The 17582-nt window shown below is 60.0% G+C and overlaps 1 protein-coding gene across 1 annotated transcript; it reads right to left on the minus strand.

The window, feature by feature from the left end:
- Window positions 1–3918: 3918 nt before the first annotated feature.
- Window positions 3919–15978, minus strand: LOC119091844 (gephyrin-like). Its single transcript, XM_037215108.1, is given in 17 exon segments — window positions 3919–4444; window positions 5087–5221; window positions 5914–6010; window positions 7808–7976; window positions 8595–8720; window positions 8722–8757; window positions 9582–9740; window positions 11378–11494; window positions 12482–12669; window positions 12812–12962; window positions 13396–13527; window positions 13904–14083; window positions 14382–14401; window positions 14403–14564; window positions 14869–15005; window positions 15352–15389; window positions 15919–15978. Coding segments are annotated over 16 exon segments (1842 nt in total). The 5' UTR covers window positions 15383–15389; window positions 15919–15978; the 3' UTR covers window positions 3919–4442.
- Window positions 15979–17582: the final 1604 nt, after the last annotated feature.

Genomic DNA, 17582 nt, shown 5'->3' on the forward strand with positions numbered 1-17582 from the left:
TCTTAAAAAACAGTTCCTAGACACGTGTGTGGAGGGTTACTGCGGTTGACTGCGGGTAATTCGCGTATGCGACCATAAACATAGCTTTTTGCTGGTTTATTTTTGCGTTAACTCACCAGCAAACCGCTGCGTACTGACCCATTTCGGTCAGATCTTGACAGTTTAGCCGGCACCACCAGATGGGTCTTCCGCTACCCGCAGTGGCCCGTACCTGCGTGTGTGAGGGGGGATTACAAGTTGTACCCCGGGTACCTTATGATGCAACCGCGGGGTCGGGAGAGGCCTGCCGCAGAGAGACCTGGGACGTGGAGTTGACGCCGGACACGTTACCAGTCGCCTCAAAACTCAGCAAGACAGTTTTGAAATGACTGCAGGGCGTTTTCGCGTTTGTCGTAGAGGCCTATTCAGCCTCCGAGCCGGCACAAATGTCAAAAACATTGTCCGGCGCCTCAAAGACACACCGTGGTGCTAGTCAAGGCGAATCATTGACATTGGGACTTTACGCCGCACGCGGTTGCTGAGACTACATGGAGTCACCTGCCTCTCGCTCTGGTAAGAAAGGCGGGCACAGTGCAGCACCACGAGAAATCGAACCCGTACCTCTGGGTTCCCAGACGCCTTGCTTAACCACCGCACTACCGGTATCCCTAAGGCCGAGAATCAATCAGGGTCAGGGTCATGTAGGATTATGGTCGGATCACCTCATCACATCTAATGTCACATGCTCTTACACTCATTGTCACATGCTTGTCACATGCTCTACATTACACAACGGTCTTTGTCTTGGAAACGAGTAAGTCACACCAACCTGTTTATCACAGAAGGCCCTAGCAAAGCACTTTGGTTACATGATATAACTTCATCCCGCATGATCTCTGGTGCACGCGAACTCGTATGGTGGGAACTCCGAATTCTGCAGCTGATCTTAAATTGCAGCGCAAGCCATCAATGATGAACCCAGATCTCAGTGACATGGATCCCGTGGCAGCACAAAATTCGATAGCGGTGCTTGCGTTGTGACGGTACTTCGGTCCCCATCACTGTGGGCGAAGACAAAGCGCAAGAGCAATATTCAGTAATATGTGGGCTTTTACGTAATATAAGTAAACAACCTCTTTTAGGTCTGAAAGATTCAGGATTTGAGGATTAAAATTTTCGACTTGTTCTGAAAAAGGTAACGCAAAGTCTGTTTTGTCGGACCAATCCCTTCTAGCTATGGGCGTTCAGCTTTGGCATGGGTGCCGGGCGTGTGAGCACAGCAACGCCGTTGTCGTGGGGGGGGGGGGGGGGGGGGGGGCGGCAGCGCTCGCTGACCCGTCTGAAGCCGTGCTCCAGGTGGTAGGAGGAGGGGGGGGGGGGGGATCGTGAGAGCCATGGTGACCTTGGGCCGCCCACTGCTGGTGCACGCGCTGGATGTGACCATTGACAGACTGTCGCCGCTGTTCACGCCGCCGCAGAAGGGCGTGTGCCTGAGGCTGGCCCGTGCGTCTAGAGGTGCATGGCGGCTGGCGGCTGGCGACTGCGCTGCGCTGCAAGCAGGCGCTGCTCGCCGTCCGGAGCCTGACGACGGCCTGCTCCGGCCGGCCGGTTGGGATGCCGACCCGGGCCGGTCCTGCCGCTCACCCCAGCCGGCCGGACCCAGAGGCAAGCCCCAGTAGTCAGGGCCGGGTGCGGGCGCCGCCGGCTCCACAGACCCGGAGCGCCAGGGAATGGCGAGGCTGCGCGCGGCTGGCTGTCACAGAGGGAGGTGGCGCCGTCCGCCCAGGACCTTCTTCACTACACATTTAGCTGCCTGCCGGCCGGCTGCTTGTGTGTGTCGCACCGGCCGTATCGCGGCGGCGTACGCAGCACACCGCCTGCGCGCGGTGGGCACGTCTGCGGACGCCCGGCTGGCGCTGCAGCTGCTCCGAAGGCCTTCCTCCCTTCCTCCTCCCGCCGCCAGCCTAGTGGGAACTCTGGTGTCGACGCGCGGCCGATCTCCGGGCCCGCGGACCATCAGACGCCTTCCTCCCGCCGCCGCCAGCCTAGTGGGGGCTCTGGTGCCGACGCGCGGCCGATCTCCGGGCCCGTTGACCATCAGACGCCTTCCTCCCGCCGCCGCCAGCCTTGTGGGAGCTCTGGTGTCGGCGCGCGGCCGATCGCCGGGCCCACAGACCACCAGACGCTGTCAGCGCCGCAGAAGCTGCGCCTGCTGACTGCGCCGGCCGCCCTACGACTTCGAGGCGGTGCGCACCATCTGTGCGCACCTCCTGGCAGGCAGGTGACGAGGCGCATCTGGAGCCAGACGGTGCAGTACTAGATGCACTGGGCCGTGCCCCGACGGAAGGGCGGACTGTAATGACGCCGCGGCGCACTCAGCATGCTCTCGCGTCGGCCGTCTTGCACGCGCAACGGCCCGGCTTCCTGTTTATGCTCTACATGATTCTGGTATGCCTGGTGACCGGGTAGCTCTGGGAGAGCCGCTTACGACCCCAACTCTCGGCTAGGGTCGGTCTCAATTACTAGACAATTGACCTGCGGGGCATGGATGTCTCGCGCTGGAATACACCCGGTCCGCTCTGGGACGACCTGACCTACGGATAATGCGGTCTGCGCAGAATTTGGTCTGCTAATTGGCTAAAGCCGGTCTGCCCGGACGCTGGCGCTAGACTCGGCCGCGGCGTCGTGCGGTGAGGTGCGCGGCGGCGTGGCGGTGAGTCTCGCCGTGTCGTGGCGGTGAGGTGCGCGGCGTTGTGACGGTGAGGTGCGTGATGTCGTGGTGGTGAGGTGCGCCACGTTGTAGCGGGTGAGTTCCGCGGCGGCGTGGCGGTGTGGTCCGCGGCGGCGCGGCGGTGAGTTCCGCGGCGACGTGGTGGTGAGTTCCGCGGCGACGTGGCGGCGTGGTGCGCGGCGGCGTGGCAGTGTGGTCCGCGGCGGCGTGGCGGTGTGGTCCGCGGCGGCGTGGTGGTGAGTTCCGCGGCGACGTGGCGGTGTGGTGCGCGGCGGCGTGGCGGTGAAGTCCGTGGCGTTATGGCGAGGAGGTCCGCGGCGTCGGAGCGTACACCGCACGAGCCTGCTAGCCTCAGTTGCGCCTTCCGCTCCGGTCTGTCCTGGCCGGGATTTAAGGGCGCGGTGCGGTTTAAGGGTCGTACTACACGGGCGTCTGGCTCATGCGCGTCTCCCTACTGCCCTGCAGGCTGCTGGCCACCACACCGGGGCGGAGCGCCAGCGTCCTGCCCCTCTGTAGCTCGCTGTGCCCGGTCGGCCACGCCGCGTTGGCGACTCTATTGCGGTGGTCTGCTGCTGCCGCGCCGGCGGCGGCCGGCCCCCCGCCGCGGGCCGCCGTTGGTCGCGGTGTGACGCCGACGCGTTCATCGGCATGGCGGGTCGGTCGCAGTGTTGACAGCAGCCAAACGCCACGCACGAACGACAGGTTCTTTGGTGTTGGAGGCGGCCGCTTCGACGGGACGCCCGTCACTTTCAACCCCCCCCCCCGCATGATGCTGCCTTCGTGGTTTGGGGAAAGATGCTGAACCGACTGCACGGTGAGTGAGTACAGGTTCCACAGCGGGCGCATTGTCTGACCCGGCTGATATGAGAAAGGCCACTAGACAACCGACAAACGAGGGTCAAGCCAGGTCCAGGCCGGTCGTGCCACAGCGGCGTGCGGCATGTTGCAACATCCGTGGTCCTGTGCGGTGAAACGGCCAAAGCGATATGATCCGTTGAATCATGCGGGACCACTTCAATGAACGATTCAGGGCACACGCGTGAGACTTTCCTTAGTTGGTGCTCAGAACCGAACGTTACCCATGCAAGCCACTCGAAATTAATAAAAGGGGTGGCATTTTTTTGGGCGAAGTTATGTAGGCTTTCGAAGCTATGCAAAAAGGTCATTATTTTAGACCTCCCAGTCATGCATTCATGCTCTGTCGATCCAATATCTATTCAGCATAATAAGGTGTTCCATAGCATACTATTCATATCATCGTATCTAATTTCGTGTACTAATACGAAACACAGATATAACCCCCAAAGACATTTGACCCATTACCAAGTTCCAAGTTCGAGGTACCCTGGCCGAACACATTATCATGCGATTCTCTAAATGTCTGCAGGTCCGCCCACAGCCGCATACCCAGCTGCCAATATGCAGATACCCGCCACTTCATACAGGCACACCATGAGGTGATTACATATCCGCGGTACCAAATTTCGGCCGCGCATAGCGTCATGCGTCAGTCTAGCCAGGTAACTAATTCCTGTATAAAATCGATCACGTATCAAGTACATCATACATGGGCTGGCATCCGTGGACCGCGTCCGGCCCAGCAGCTTCAGAACATCGGGTCCTTCCCGCCACGCCCATTTCGACCCACCGTCCGATCGGCGCAGCGCAGGAGACCTGTCAGCCGCGCGTTCTTCGTCCTAGATGACCGGCAGCGCCTGGCCGGAGCTGACACTCCTGTGGGCAGCACCGGGCGGTGTCAGGCCTTTCCAGGGTCACCACGCGGCCGGAGCTGACACTCCTGTGGGCAGCACCGGGCGGTGTCAGGCCCTCCCACGGCCACCACACGGCCGGAGCTGACGCTCCTGTAGGCAGCACCGGGCGGTGTCAGGCCCTCCCACGGTCACCACACAGCCGGAGCTGACACTCCTGCAGGCAGCACCGGGCGGTGTCAGGCCCTCCCAGGGTCACTACACGGCCGGGGCTGACACTCCTGTAGGCAGCACCGGGCGGTGTCAGGCCCTCCCAGGGTCACCACACGGCCGGAGCTGACACTCCTGTGAGCAGCACCGGGCGGTGTCAGACCATCCCAAGGTCACCACGCGGCCGGAGCTGACGCTCTCGTTTTCCGAACCGACACCGACTGCACCAGGAGCAAGCACAAGTCAGCCAGAGCCGCACCTACTCGCTACGTTCCATGCCATTCTGCTTACAGCATCTTTAAGCACTTTAACGCGAGGCCTTTGGCTGTACGCAGGCTGGGCGACCCACCGCCACCGCCGACAAATCAAGGTCAACTCTCCAACCAACGTTACCCCAGCCCATGGCAATCGGCGGTGGTTCGCTTCGGCGAACCGAAGGATAGCACGCGATACGTACATAGCTGCCCGAAGACAACGATGGCGTCGACCTCGGCGCCAGCGGGCAGGGAGGCGCGCTGGTCAGTCCGGGCCGGCAATTCCAGCAGCGCCACAGCCCGACACAGACTCAGAACGTTACTGCTCATCTGACTGCCTGGAAACGCAGCGCCCAGCTCAGTCCACCGAGACCCGGCGCATCACTCACTGCCTGCGAGGGCTCCGACTCAGCACACAGATCAGACGATGTGAAGGCATACTAAACAATCCCACGAGCAGACAAGCCTACCGAGTCATGCTTCGCTTTAGGCCTGCGGCCCAGTGGGGACTCGCAGTGCGATACAGCGGGACTTGTCACTGACGGCCGGCGCTATGCGGAGGCCTACAACAGTGGCGAGCCGAGACGGGCGAACATGCCAGGAGCCATACATATCATGCGTCCAAACTGAAAACGAGTTTTGTGTGAACACGAGAAAACGATCATTGTGATAAAATATCAATAAAACAAAGTGAAAACAAGAAAACGATAATTGAGCAGCAAGGATAACCGCTACACCAATATCAGTGATCGCGCACAGCGCACTGCCACGACCGCATGGCGTCATTTGACGAGAAGTTCTCTAAGTTTAAGCACTTGCCGTTGTGAGGGTTAATAACAAAGTCAATAAAAAATAGTACCAAAATCAATTAAGAAAAATGGCTGTCATGCCAAGCGGTGATTACAACGCATCGTTCCTGTTGACATGAGAGTCTGCCTCCGCGCGTGCAGCTCACCACGTCAGCACACCAAGCCGCCCCTCTGAGTAGGGGTCGAGCGTCGAGGACAACGCTTGGGCGGAAGCGGCTGACCTGTAACGCGCGCTACCGGCAGTCGGCCGGTCTGGGAGTGCGTCAGAGTGGCGCGCGCGAACTCAGGGCGGGGGTCCAGACGAACCTCCGACTCCAGCTGCGGGGGACGGGACACAGACTGTCACGGACATCAGCACCAAAACACGGCACAAACTGGGACCGCGGGTCCAGACCAATCTCCGACTCCAGCTGCAGGGGACGGGACAGAGACTGCCCGATATAACACAATATAGACTGTTGGGTACACTAGCAACGGAATACAAACGATTGCGGACACTTCAGGTTGTCACCAACACACACAGAACAGACGGATGCAGGCACACAGATGACCGTGTATGGACACGGGCATCGCCACACGGACTTATACAGGTACCAAGGCCAGAGGACAGACTAACGCAGAAGCCGAAACCGAAATACCGACTGTTCGAGGTGCAGACGCCAAAACACACACCGTTTCAGTCATGGCGTATGAAAGACTGCCGTGACGCTACGGCGCACAGACCTTTAAAGATCTGGGACGAAGCCCGTCAACGGTCAGAACCTCTGCTCCCTCTCCCGCGAGCGCACCGGGCGTCCACAGGGGGCGCCGGCCACCCTGACCCGCGGTGCAGAGCTGCGCCCCCTCCCGCACCTGGCCCGCGGTGCAGAGCTGCGGCCCCTCCCGCACCTGACCCGCGGTGCAGAGCTGCGCCCCCTCCCGCACCTGACCCGCGGTGCAGAGCTGCGCCCCCCCCCCGCACCTGACCCGCGGTGCAGAGCTGCGCCCCCTCCCGCACCTGGCCCGCGGTGCAGAGCCGCGCCCCCCTCCCGCACCTGGCCCGCAGTGCAGAGCTGCGGCCCCTCCCGCACCTGACCCGCGGTGCAGAGCTGCGCCCCCTCCCGCACCTGACCCGCGGTGCAGAGCTGCGACCCCTCCCGCACCTGACCCGCGGTGCAGAGCTGCGACCCCCCGCACCTGACCCGCGGTGCAGAGCTACGCCCCCTCCCGCACCTGACCCGCGGTGCAGAGCTGCGCCCCCTCCCGCATCTGGCCCGCGGTGCAGAGCTGCGACCCCTCCCGCACCTGACCCGCGGTGCAGAGCTGCGCCCCCTCACGCACCTGACCCGCGGTGCAGAGCTACGACCCCTCCCGCACCTGACCCGCGGTGCAGAGCTGCGACCCCTCCCGCACCTGGCCCGCGGTGCAGAGCTGCGACCCCTCCCGCACCTGACCCGCGGTGCAGAGCTGCGACCCCCCGCACCTGACCCGCGGTGCAGAGCTGCGCCCCCCCCCCCCGCACCTGGCTCGCGGTGCAGAGCTGCGCCCCCTCCCGCACCTGACCCGCGGTGCAGAGCTGCGACCCCCCCGCACCTGACCCGCGGTGCAGAGCTGCGCCCCCTCCCGCACCTGACCCGCGGTGCAGAGCTGCGACCCCTCCCGCACCTGACCCGCGGTGCAGAGCTGCGCCCCCTCCCGCACCTGACCCGCGGTGCAGAGCTGCGACCCCTCCCGCACCTGACCCGCGGTGCAGAGCTGCGCCCCCCCCCCGCACCTGGCTCGCGGTGCAGAGCTGCGACCCCCCCCCCCCAGAACCTGGCCCGCGATGTAGAGCTGCGCCCCTCCCGCACCTGGCCCGCGGTGTAGAGCTGCGCCCCCCGCACCTGACCCGCGGTGCAGAGCTGCGCCCCCTCCCGCACCTGACCCGCGGTGCAGAGCTGCGACCCCCTCCCGCACCTGACCCGCGGTGCAGAGCTGCGCCCCCCCCCCCCGCACCTGGCTCGCGGTGCAGAGCTGCGACCCCCCCCCAGAACCTGGCCCGCGATGTAGAGCTGCGCCCCTCCCGCACCTGGCCCGCGGTGTAGAGCTGCGCCCCCCGCACCTGGCCCGCGGTGCAGAGCTGCGACCCCCCCGAACCTGCACACGGAGCTTGCTGTACTGGAAGTCGCGCAGGCCGGCCATCGCTCGCAGGGCAGGCATCACGTGCAGCACGCTGCACACCGCCGCCGACACCGGGTTGCCAGGCAGACCGAACACGTACTTGCACCTGCCATCTAGCGTCAGCGTGGCGAACGTCGTTGGCATGCTGCGAACGGCCAGGGCCGCGTCAGACGACTGCAGGGGTCGACCCGAGGGCGAGCGACCGGGATACCCGGGCGCGCACATTCAGTGGACCCGGGTCACGCCAGTGGCAGGTCAAAAGCATCCCGTCGAGACATGCATGCCGGGCATCCGTCACGCGTGGTTGACACGCTAGGTCAGCGGTCCTGGCTGCGTGAGTCAAAGGCAGCGAAGCGCCGCGCGCAAGGCCGGCGACGACACAAACGTGAGATCAACACCGCAGACCGACAAACAACCAGTGACGACGCAAGAGGCAAGCTCGACGCAATCCATATCTAGACCAGATGTACTGTCCCCAACAGCCATAAAACAAAATAGCACGACCAAAACTGCATGCTAAGGCCAGCTCATCTCATCATCCAGCATATGACTGCAGCCTCAGCCGCTGCAACCGCTTGGGGTGAGCCTGACGTAACACTGGCCACCGATCCCCAGTCACTTCCGGCGGATCAGGTCAGGTCAGGCTCAGCAGGCCAAGCAGGGCAACCAGGCAAGTTGAAACCAAGAGGCTGGTTTGGGTGGGCAGGTCAAGTCCGGAGGTCAAGTCAGGTGGCCAGGTCGGCCAGCCCCGGTCGTCACTGACCCGGGCTTCATGAAGACGCGGCCGAAGTGGACCTGGGCGCCGAGGTCGTCGGTCAATAGACGCTTGACCAGATCACGCTCGCCCATGGAGACGCCGCCGGTGGTGACGAGCACATCGGCGCGGTTGCAGCGCCGATCGGAGCGCTGCCAGCTGCTGCTCCGGCCTGGCCGCACCGGCACCGCTCACGGTCAGGGGGCAGGCACACACCGGCCCGCCAGCAGGTGCTCCGGCCTGGCCGCACCGACACCGCTCACGGTCAGGGGGCAGGCACACCCCGGCCCGCCAGCAGCTGCTCCGCCAGGCCGCACCGGCACCGCTCACGGTCAGGGGGCAGGCACATCCCGGCCCGCCAGCAGCTGCTCCGCCAGGCTGCACCGACAACCGCTCACGGTCAGGGGGGCAGGCACATCCCGGCCCGCCAGCAGCTGCCTCCGCCAGGCCGCACCGACACCGCTCACGGTCAGGGGGGCAGGCACACCCCGGCCCGCCAGCTGCTGCTCCGGCCTGGCCGCACCGACACCGCTCACGGTCAGGGGGCAGGCACACCCCGGCCCGCCAGCTGCCGCTCCGGCCTGGCCGCAACGACACCGCTCACGGTCAGGGGACAGGCACACCCCGGCCCGCCAGCTGCTGCTCCGCCAGGCCGCACCGACACCGCTCACGGTCAGGGGGCAGGCACACACCGGCCCGCCAGCTGCTGCTCCGGCCTGGCCGCACGGGCACGCGCCACTGTCAGCGCCTCGGACAACAGGTGAATGAATCACAACCCGCCAGTTCAGCCTCACTGACGACTGAAGCTAGGGTCGCAGACAGTTTGTGCAATTGAGTGGTGCACATGCCTAAATTCTTAATGTGAATATGTACGCACAATATGCTGGCCCATCTCAAATGGAAAATAGTCCCGTGCCAGGAGCCGGCATCAGACAATATATCAGGTCTTCATATCCCTTCCGGTCACGATCACGCCGCCCGTCTGACGTCACTCACTCGTCGATGGCGATGCCGGCGTCGATGACGCAAGCACCGGTGGCCGGCAGGGCAGCCAGCAACGACAGCCGGTTTGTGTCGTAGATCCGGCCGGGCTCCAGAGGCCGGCCCGGCTCCTGCACCTCGTTACCCGTCGACATGACGGCAACGGTCGGCCGGCTGCGCAGCCCCAGGTCGCCGTCAGCTCACGCCAGGTACAGGAGATAAGACATCACCTCTGGCCACCGTCAGCTCACGCCAGGTACAGGAGATAAGACATCACCTCTGGCCACCGTCAGCTCACGCCAGGTACAGGAGATAAGACATCACCTCTGGCCACCGTCAGCTCACGCCAGGTACAGGAGATAAGACATCACCTCTAGCCACCGTCAGCTCACGCCAGGTACAGGAGATAAGACATCACCTCTGGCCACCGTCAGCTCACGCCAGGTACAGGAGATAAGACATCACCTCTGGCCACCGTCAGCTCACGCCAGGTACAGGAGATAAGACATCACCTCTGGCCACCGTCAGCTCACGCCAGGTACAGGAGATAAGACATCACCTCTGGCCACCGTCAGCTCACGCCAGGTACAGGAGATAAGACATCACCTCTGGCCACCGTCAGCTCACGCCAGGTACAGGAGATAAGACATCACCTCTGGCCACCGTCAGCTCACGCCAGGTACAGGAGATAAGACATCACCTCTGGCCACCGTCAGCTCACGCCAGGTACAGGAGATAAGACATCACCTCTGGCCACCGTCAGCTCACGCCAGGTACAGGAGATAAGACATCACCTCTGGCCACCGTCAGCTCACGCCAGGTACAGGGCATAACACATCACCTCTGGCCACCGTCAGCTCACGCCAGGTACAGGAGATAACACATCACCTCTGGCCACCGTCAGCTCACGCCAGGTACAGGAGATAAGACATCACCTCTGGCCACCGTCAGCTCACGCCAGGTACAGGAGATAAGACATCACCTCTGGCCACCGTCAGCTCACGCCAGGTACAGGAGATAAGACATCACCTCTGGCCACCGTCAGCTCACGCCAGGTACAGGGCATAACACATCACCTCTGGCCACCGTCAGCTCACGCCAGGTACAGGAGATAACACATCACCTCTGGCCACCGTCAGCTCACGCCAGGTACAGGAGATAAGACATCACCTCTGGCCACCGTCAGCTCACGCCAGGTACAGGAGATAAGACATCACCTCTGGCCACCGTCAGCTCACGCCAGGTACAGGAGATAAGACATCACCTCTAGCCACCGTCAGCTCACGCCAGGTACAGGAGATAAGACATCACTTCTGGCCACCGTCAGCTCACGCCAGGTACAGGAGATAAGACATCACCTCTGGCCACCGTCAGCTCACGCCAGGTACAGGAGATAAGACATCACCTCTGGCCACCGTCAGCTCACGCCAGGTACAGGAGATAAGACATCACCTCTGGCCACCGTCAGCTCACGCCAGGTACAGGAGATAAGACATCACCTCTGGCCACCGTCAGCTCACGCCAGGTACAGGAGATAAGACATCACCTCTGGCCACCGTCAGCTCACGCCAGGTACAGGAGATAAGACATCACCTCTGGCCACCGTCAGCTCACGCCAGGTACAGGAGATAAGACATCACCTCTGGCCACCGTCAGCTCATGCTGGGTGCAAGTGATGACACATCCAGACAACATACAACACATGACTAGGCAGGACATACTTCCCAGCCCAACTGAGGTGGCAGTGGTAAAGCACACCCCCCTAATATCACAGTGCCCTGACCTGACCTCTGCACGGGACGGGCCCTCACCTGAACACTGTGACCTGACAGACACCGACAGCAGCCAGCGAAGCGAGCTCGAACGGTCCGAGCCGGCGGCCGGAGTCCAGCACCAGGGTGCCCTTGGCGATGTCACTCCCCACCGGCCTGAAACGGCACCGAGACGGAGCACGTCACGACAGTGGTACGTAAACACAGCAGGGGCACGTCACAACAGTAGTACGGGAACACAGCAGGGGCGCGTCACGACAGTGGTACGGGAACACAGCAGAGGCACGTCACGACAGTGGTGCGAGAACACAGCAGGGGCGCGTCACGACAGTGATACGGGAACACAGCAGAGACGCGTCACAACGGTGGTACGGGAACACAGCAGGGGCGCGTCAAGACAGTGGCGCGGGAACACCACAGGGCGCGTCACGACAGTGGCACGAGAACACCACAGAGCACGTCACGACAGAGGCACGGGAACACCGCAGGGGCGCGCCACGGCAGTGGCACGGAAACGCCACAGGTCGCGTCACGACAGAGGCACGGGAACACCGCGGGGCGCGTCACGACAGTGGTACGGGAACACCGCGGGGCGCGTCACGACAGAGGCACGGGAACATCGCAGGGGCACGCCATAACAACTAAGGGGAGAGCACATCTCAGCGACACGCGCCGGAGGACACCAGGCGGGTGTGCGGGGAAGGCGCCGGTCGCAGCCCGCAGCAGCAGGCAGCGACCCCTAACAAGGCGGCCGATCCTGCTGACCGCTCGGTCATGACGTCGCTGGGAAGGGCCAGCAACACGCAGGTGGTAAATCTGCCGCGTACACATTACGTTCCTTCCGTTGCCGTCTTTATACTGATGTGTTCACCCGCTGTCCTGACCCCTGCCGCTTCTCTAACCTGACACCTGTTGCTCCACTAACCTGACCCCCAACCACTTCTGACCTGATCTCTGCCGCTCCTCTAACCTGGCTCCTACCACTCGCCTGGTCTGACCCCTGCCACTTTTCTGAGCTGGTCCCTGCCATCCCCTGGCCTGATCCCTGCCGCTCCTCTAACCTAGCTCCTACCACTTCTCTAATCTGACCCCTGCCATCCTCTGACCCGATTCCTGCCCCCTGCCCCCTGCCATCCCACTGACCTGATGTCCTGGCCGGCGCGCGGCGCCTCCAGGATCTCCACGGTGAGCTCGCGCGTGCCGTCCTCGGACGCCTCCGCCAGCCGGGTCTGCTCCACCATGACGACGGCGTCAGCGCCGGCCGGTACGGCAGCGCCGGTGCTAATGCGCACGCAGGTGCCGGGCCGCACGGTGGACGCCGCGCCGTCACCCTGCGCACCGCACAGAGCGTCAGCGGCCGCAGCGCGGGCCGGGTACGTCCGCGGACGGCGAGAACGAGCCGCGGCACGCCACAGGCAGCGCAAACACTCGACGTCGGAAGTGGGCCCATCTCCGCATCTTGCTTCTGCTTACGTCCACACCGGCGTTGGAGGCACCCAGCACATGTCTGACGCCAACACCATCTGCCGAGCAGACGGCGTAGCCATCCTTCACCGAGGCCGGGAAAGGTGGCAGTGGCACCTTAGCCACGATGTCCTCTGCCAGCACGCGGTCCTGCGCGGCACTGAAACAGATAGCGAAGGTGGTCACGGGCTGAGCAAGCGCCAACAAACCAGATGGTATGAACCAGCCCCAAGGCGCCACAGACTTCTGGCCAGTGGGTTCGCAGTACACGCACGTTAGTAGCGACCGAATGACGAGTTTCTGGACGAGGACGGGACACGGGACAATACGGTGTACTGGTACATCCCATCCGTTAGGCCAAACATGATCAGTGTGTTGTTGAAAGCATGACAAAGACCTCCCATCCCGCTCCCGGCTCTAGCCTCTCCGTGGGTGCACACGGTCGAACAGTGTCCTAGTCATCAGGCCGGCTCCACTTACATTGACACACGCAGGGCATCCCCGGCTGACTCCAACTCACTTCGACAGACCCGACCAGCCCGCATCTGTCCGTCTCCAGACCGGGCGGCCCTCTCCGAGAGACGGCCACTCACGAGATGTTGAGCGTCTCGACGGAGCGCTCGTAGCCAGCCACGGCGTCCATCACGACCTCCTGCGCCCTGGCCAGCGGGATGGTGGGGGTACGGCGAGCGGCGGTGCCGGCGCGACACCTGAGATGGGTCCACCTGCGGCGCAGACGGGGGTGGGCAGGTCACGGGCCTCTCCTGGCGCGCGGCCACCGGACTGCCGCACCCCGCCATCGCAGGTGTCGATTCACGAAGCTCGGAGATTCGAGCCGGGGGGACTCGGGCGCTGACACGCGGCTCAATCAAACGGCGCCGCTATTTAGGAGCGGCGCCGCCGGCTCCACTGTGTCACCTCTGGGCGCCGCTGTTTAGGAGCAGCCTGTCATATCGCACCATGGCGCGAAGCAACAGGGCGCGGAAGACTCATCGACAGCCTCGTGGCTGGGCGTCGTACCGTGGAGCCGGCCTGGTGGCTGGTGCTGGTGCTGGTGCTGACAGTAGTGCTCATCTCCGCCGGCGGTCGGCGTGGCCCCGCTGGGGCACGGTATCGCTCTGCAGCTGCAGGTGCACATGCTCCACGCGCGTCCGTCGGTCCCGCAGCAGGTCGACGGCGTGCGGCAGGCCGGGCGCCAGCAGCCGGACGCACTCCTCGGCCGCTTTGGGGCTGCCCGGCAGCGTGACCACCACACACCGGCCACGCACCCCGGCCACCGGCCTGCCGGCCACAGGACGGCGGCTCAGACCCCGCTGACCCGAGGGTGCCCAGTGGTCGGGAGGTGGAGACATGTTAACGTCCTAGTTTAATATCTTAGCTGGAGGTACACCTACACAGATCCCCAATACATGAGAGGGACTCAGGACGGCCGACGACTGCAGGTGGCTATTACTGCAAAAGGGGCCACACCACGGGGATAGGGCACTAGCTAGGCACTGATATACCGCAGGCAGGAGCTAGGCACTGATACCACTGCGTCATCATAGCCAGGGGAGGGCAACGCGGGCGCCGCCGTTACCGCGACAGCATGGCCAGCGGGGGTGACGGCCAGTGAGCCGTGCAGCATGGCAGCCAGCAGGCCGGGCGCCGACCGCTCCAGCAGCGGCGCCACAGCCTCGGGTGTCACGTCCCGCGCCGCAAACCCCGTGCCGCCCGAGGTCAGCAGCACGTCACAGCGGTCCGAGAGCCCGGTCACGGCCGCCTGCAGACAGTGGAGAGGCCGCGTCAGACGCCGGCCTCCAGAGGTCACGCAAATGCGTCGGCTGCAACGAAGTCTTGCGACTTCGTCGCACCGTCCATTACAGTGGAGCTCGTTGGCCACCACGTGTAGCTGACCCTCCTAGCCAGATCAGGCCCATTCGCCCCAGGTGCTCATTAGCTGCTGTTCCGAGCAGGACCTCGCCGGCGGACTGGATTCGCTCTGTTCACTCCACAGACGGGTCCGGCAGCTAAGAACACGCTGGTCAGTGTTTCGGGAGGGTCCCCTGCTGTCGCTGGAGTCACACCTGTATGTCGGCGCGCTCATCAGCCACCACCATCCGCTGGACGAGCTTGGCCACGAAGAGTTCGCCGCCCTCGAGCAGCGCGCTGAGCCGGGGCCCAGTCAGGTCGGCTGAGCTGCCTGCCGCCGCCCGGTCACTCACTGGGGCCCAGGACACACATCAGTGGGGTATGTCCATCTGCCACCCCACCCCACACACTGCAGCCTCAAAGGCAGTTGGAGCACAGGCCTACAGGAAGAACTTGATGAAGCCTGAGCATGTGCAGGGTGTTTGAATAATACTTACCCTCTTCTTTTCTCTAAGTTGAACATACAGATTTAAATACAAACAGCTTTTATGTCAGTATTCTGACAATTCTGTGATACCAGCATGCAAACTTTAAAATAGAATGCACCAGATCCAACACAGGAGATATTACTTGACTTGAAAATCAACTGGCAAGCAAAGTTAAAAATCCCTTCTACCACCTGTAATGCTAAGTCATACCTATTATGATGCCAATCTTCAGTGGGTCCATTGTTGTGCTGTAAAGAAAATTAAGAGCAATGAGGTTTTCTTTGGCATAGCAGTAAACAAACATGTAATAAAAGCTCAAAATCAATCAAGTCTTGGTAACAAGAGTTTATCAGTTAGTCTTGGGGCTATTCCATATATACATAGGGGACTTCCTACCTATAGACAAGCCAATTATGTCTTATTGGGAACACATTTTATTTACATAGGCAATCTGTTCTGTTTGTATATTACCTGCCTATCCATTTGCCCAGGCAGCAACATATTTATGGATATAAATGTAATACATGCCAAAGAAAATGCATTGGATACTTAATGATGTACATTAAGCTTCAGATGGAATTACAATGGCCATCATGATAACCTAAATCGAGTCAAAATTCCTTCCCACTGTACTATAGTTTTATTTTGAGCCCATCTCTTCCTGAACCAACTGGCAAGGAGTGTCAATAATAGGGTCAGCTCTTCAGAAACACAAGCTGAATATTTCTCTGAGGCTAGAGCGTCTCTGTAATTCCCTTCACAAGACAAATCACACACCTACGCTTCTCACGAACCAAGCTCTAGATCCCACGGCTCTTCTAAACACTAAATTCAAGACGTTTAAACCAGCAGCAGGGACCCAGTGCAAGTGTGATGTGGGTCAGAGATGTTTGTTTATGGTGGGCGAAAATTGCATACGTATCATCTGCGTCACATAAGCCTTTGATTTCTTAACCAGGAGGTTTTATTAAAGGTCTTTTAAAGTTCAGGCAATTAGTCGCCCATAATAAAATAAGAACTAGTGTGAAATTTTAGGAAAGAGCTGCTGGATTTTGAGCAATACTTGGAATTCATTTAATGTAGACTGAGTCTTCCTCATCAAAAGAAACGTATGTTCATTTCATACTTTTATGGTAATTTGACGTCATAAGTTGGTAGCTTTTGTGCCATGTCTGTAAATGAAGAACGGAGCTTTTACATTTTTTTGTTTGTTTTGATCATTGAGATTGGTGACGGTTGGTGTTTGGGGGTGCGTGCTGCCGATTTGGGTTACGAGTATTTGTTGCGCATTGGAGTACTTGTCATGTCGTAGAAAGAAACAGGGGATGTGTTAAATATGTGTGAAAAGTAATCAATGAAATTAGATTGGGTCCGTAGTGTACAGTGCAATACCTGCTCAGGTATATCGCATTTTAAGACGTGGGAACACGTCCTACTGCTCAGTATGCAAGCTGTGGCAAACCTGCCAATGCTATATTTCGGACGGACAGAATCCTACCCAAAATAGCATAATAAATGTGCCTATCTGGTTACGTTTGGTGGTGATGCAGGTTCCCTTCCAAAAAAATTGAGATCCACCCTCAGATATTGTCATTTTCTGTGGTCCTGTCAGTTTTGAATTTCAAAGGACACATTATGATGTCATCAGTAGTCCAGTTCCACAATGTCTGTCAGAGTTTTGAGAAGCTGTTCTGATTATAAAGCTTTACCCAGGTCTGTCCCATCAGGATCTTGTACAAATCAGCCTCAGTTTGCAGACTGGTCAATAGGTGAACATATACTTGGTCTGCAAGTCAGCATTTGATTACATGTACATGGTGCAAGGTTCAGGTAACACTTAGCAGCAGATAAATTGCCAGTTTTATTGACATTAGAACAACAGCAAAAAGAAAGAAGGGAACAATGCATTGACAGATCCTTACAATATATATTTTCCTTTGCAGATATAGCAAGTTTTCAGCTTTCAGGCTATGTCAGCTCTGACATCTTTCTTGTCACTGGAAATTTACCCCGTGCAGCAGTAATTCTAAAGAAAATTGTGGATAGCAGCCAGCAGGTAGATGCTAGTAATACTCACATTCTTTAATGTTTTGAGCAGAGACATTCTGATGCAGTCAGTCATTGTATATGGTTATATTTTCCACTGGTGTATGTTAAGTGTTGATATACCAGCTGATGATCTCACTAGTAAATACTTCATTATATATATATATATATATATATATATATATCCATAATGTCTTAGCTCAGTTATGGTTCATGCATTAAAAATGGTTTACCCATGGTGCTTTCCATGTTTATCATGCCCTACTCACCACCACATGGCTCACTGAAGCATTTTACATGCTCAAGGATGGTGCATTTCAAGGTCAGGGAGTGACAAAAGGTAGAAATGATTGTTTATTGCTGTCACCAGATAGTAGCACACACTTTACCCACAA

The sequence above is a fragment of the Pollicipes pollicipes genome, unplaced genomic scaffold (genome assembly GCF_011947565.3).
Source record: "Pollicipes pollicipes isolate AB1234 unplaced genomic scaffold, Ppol_2.1 Scaffold_1031;HRSCAF=1197_pilon_pilon_pilon, whole genome shotgun sequence".
In the NCBI taxonomy this organism is placed as follows: domain Eukaryota; kingdom Metazoa; phylum Arthropoda; class Thecostraca; order Pollicipedomorpha; family Pollicipedidae; genus Pollicipes; species Pollicipes pollicipes.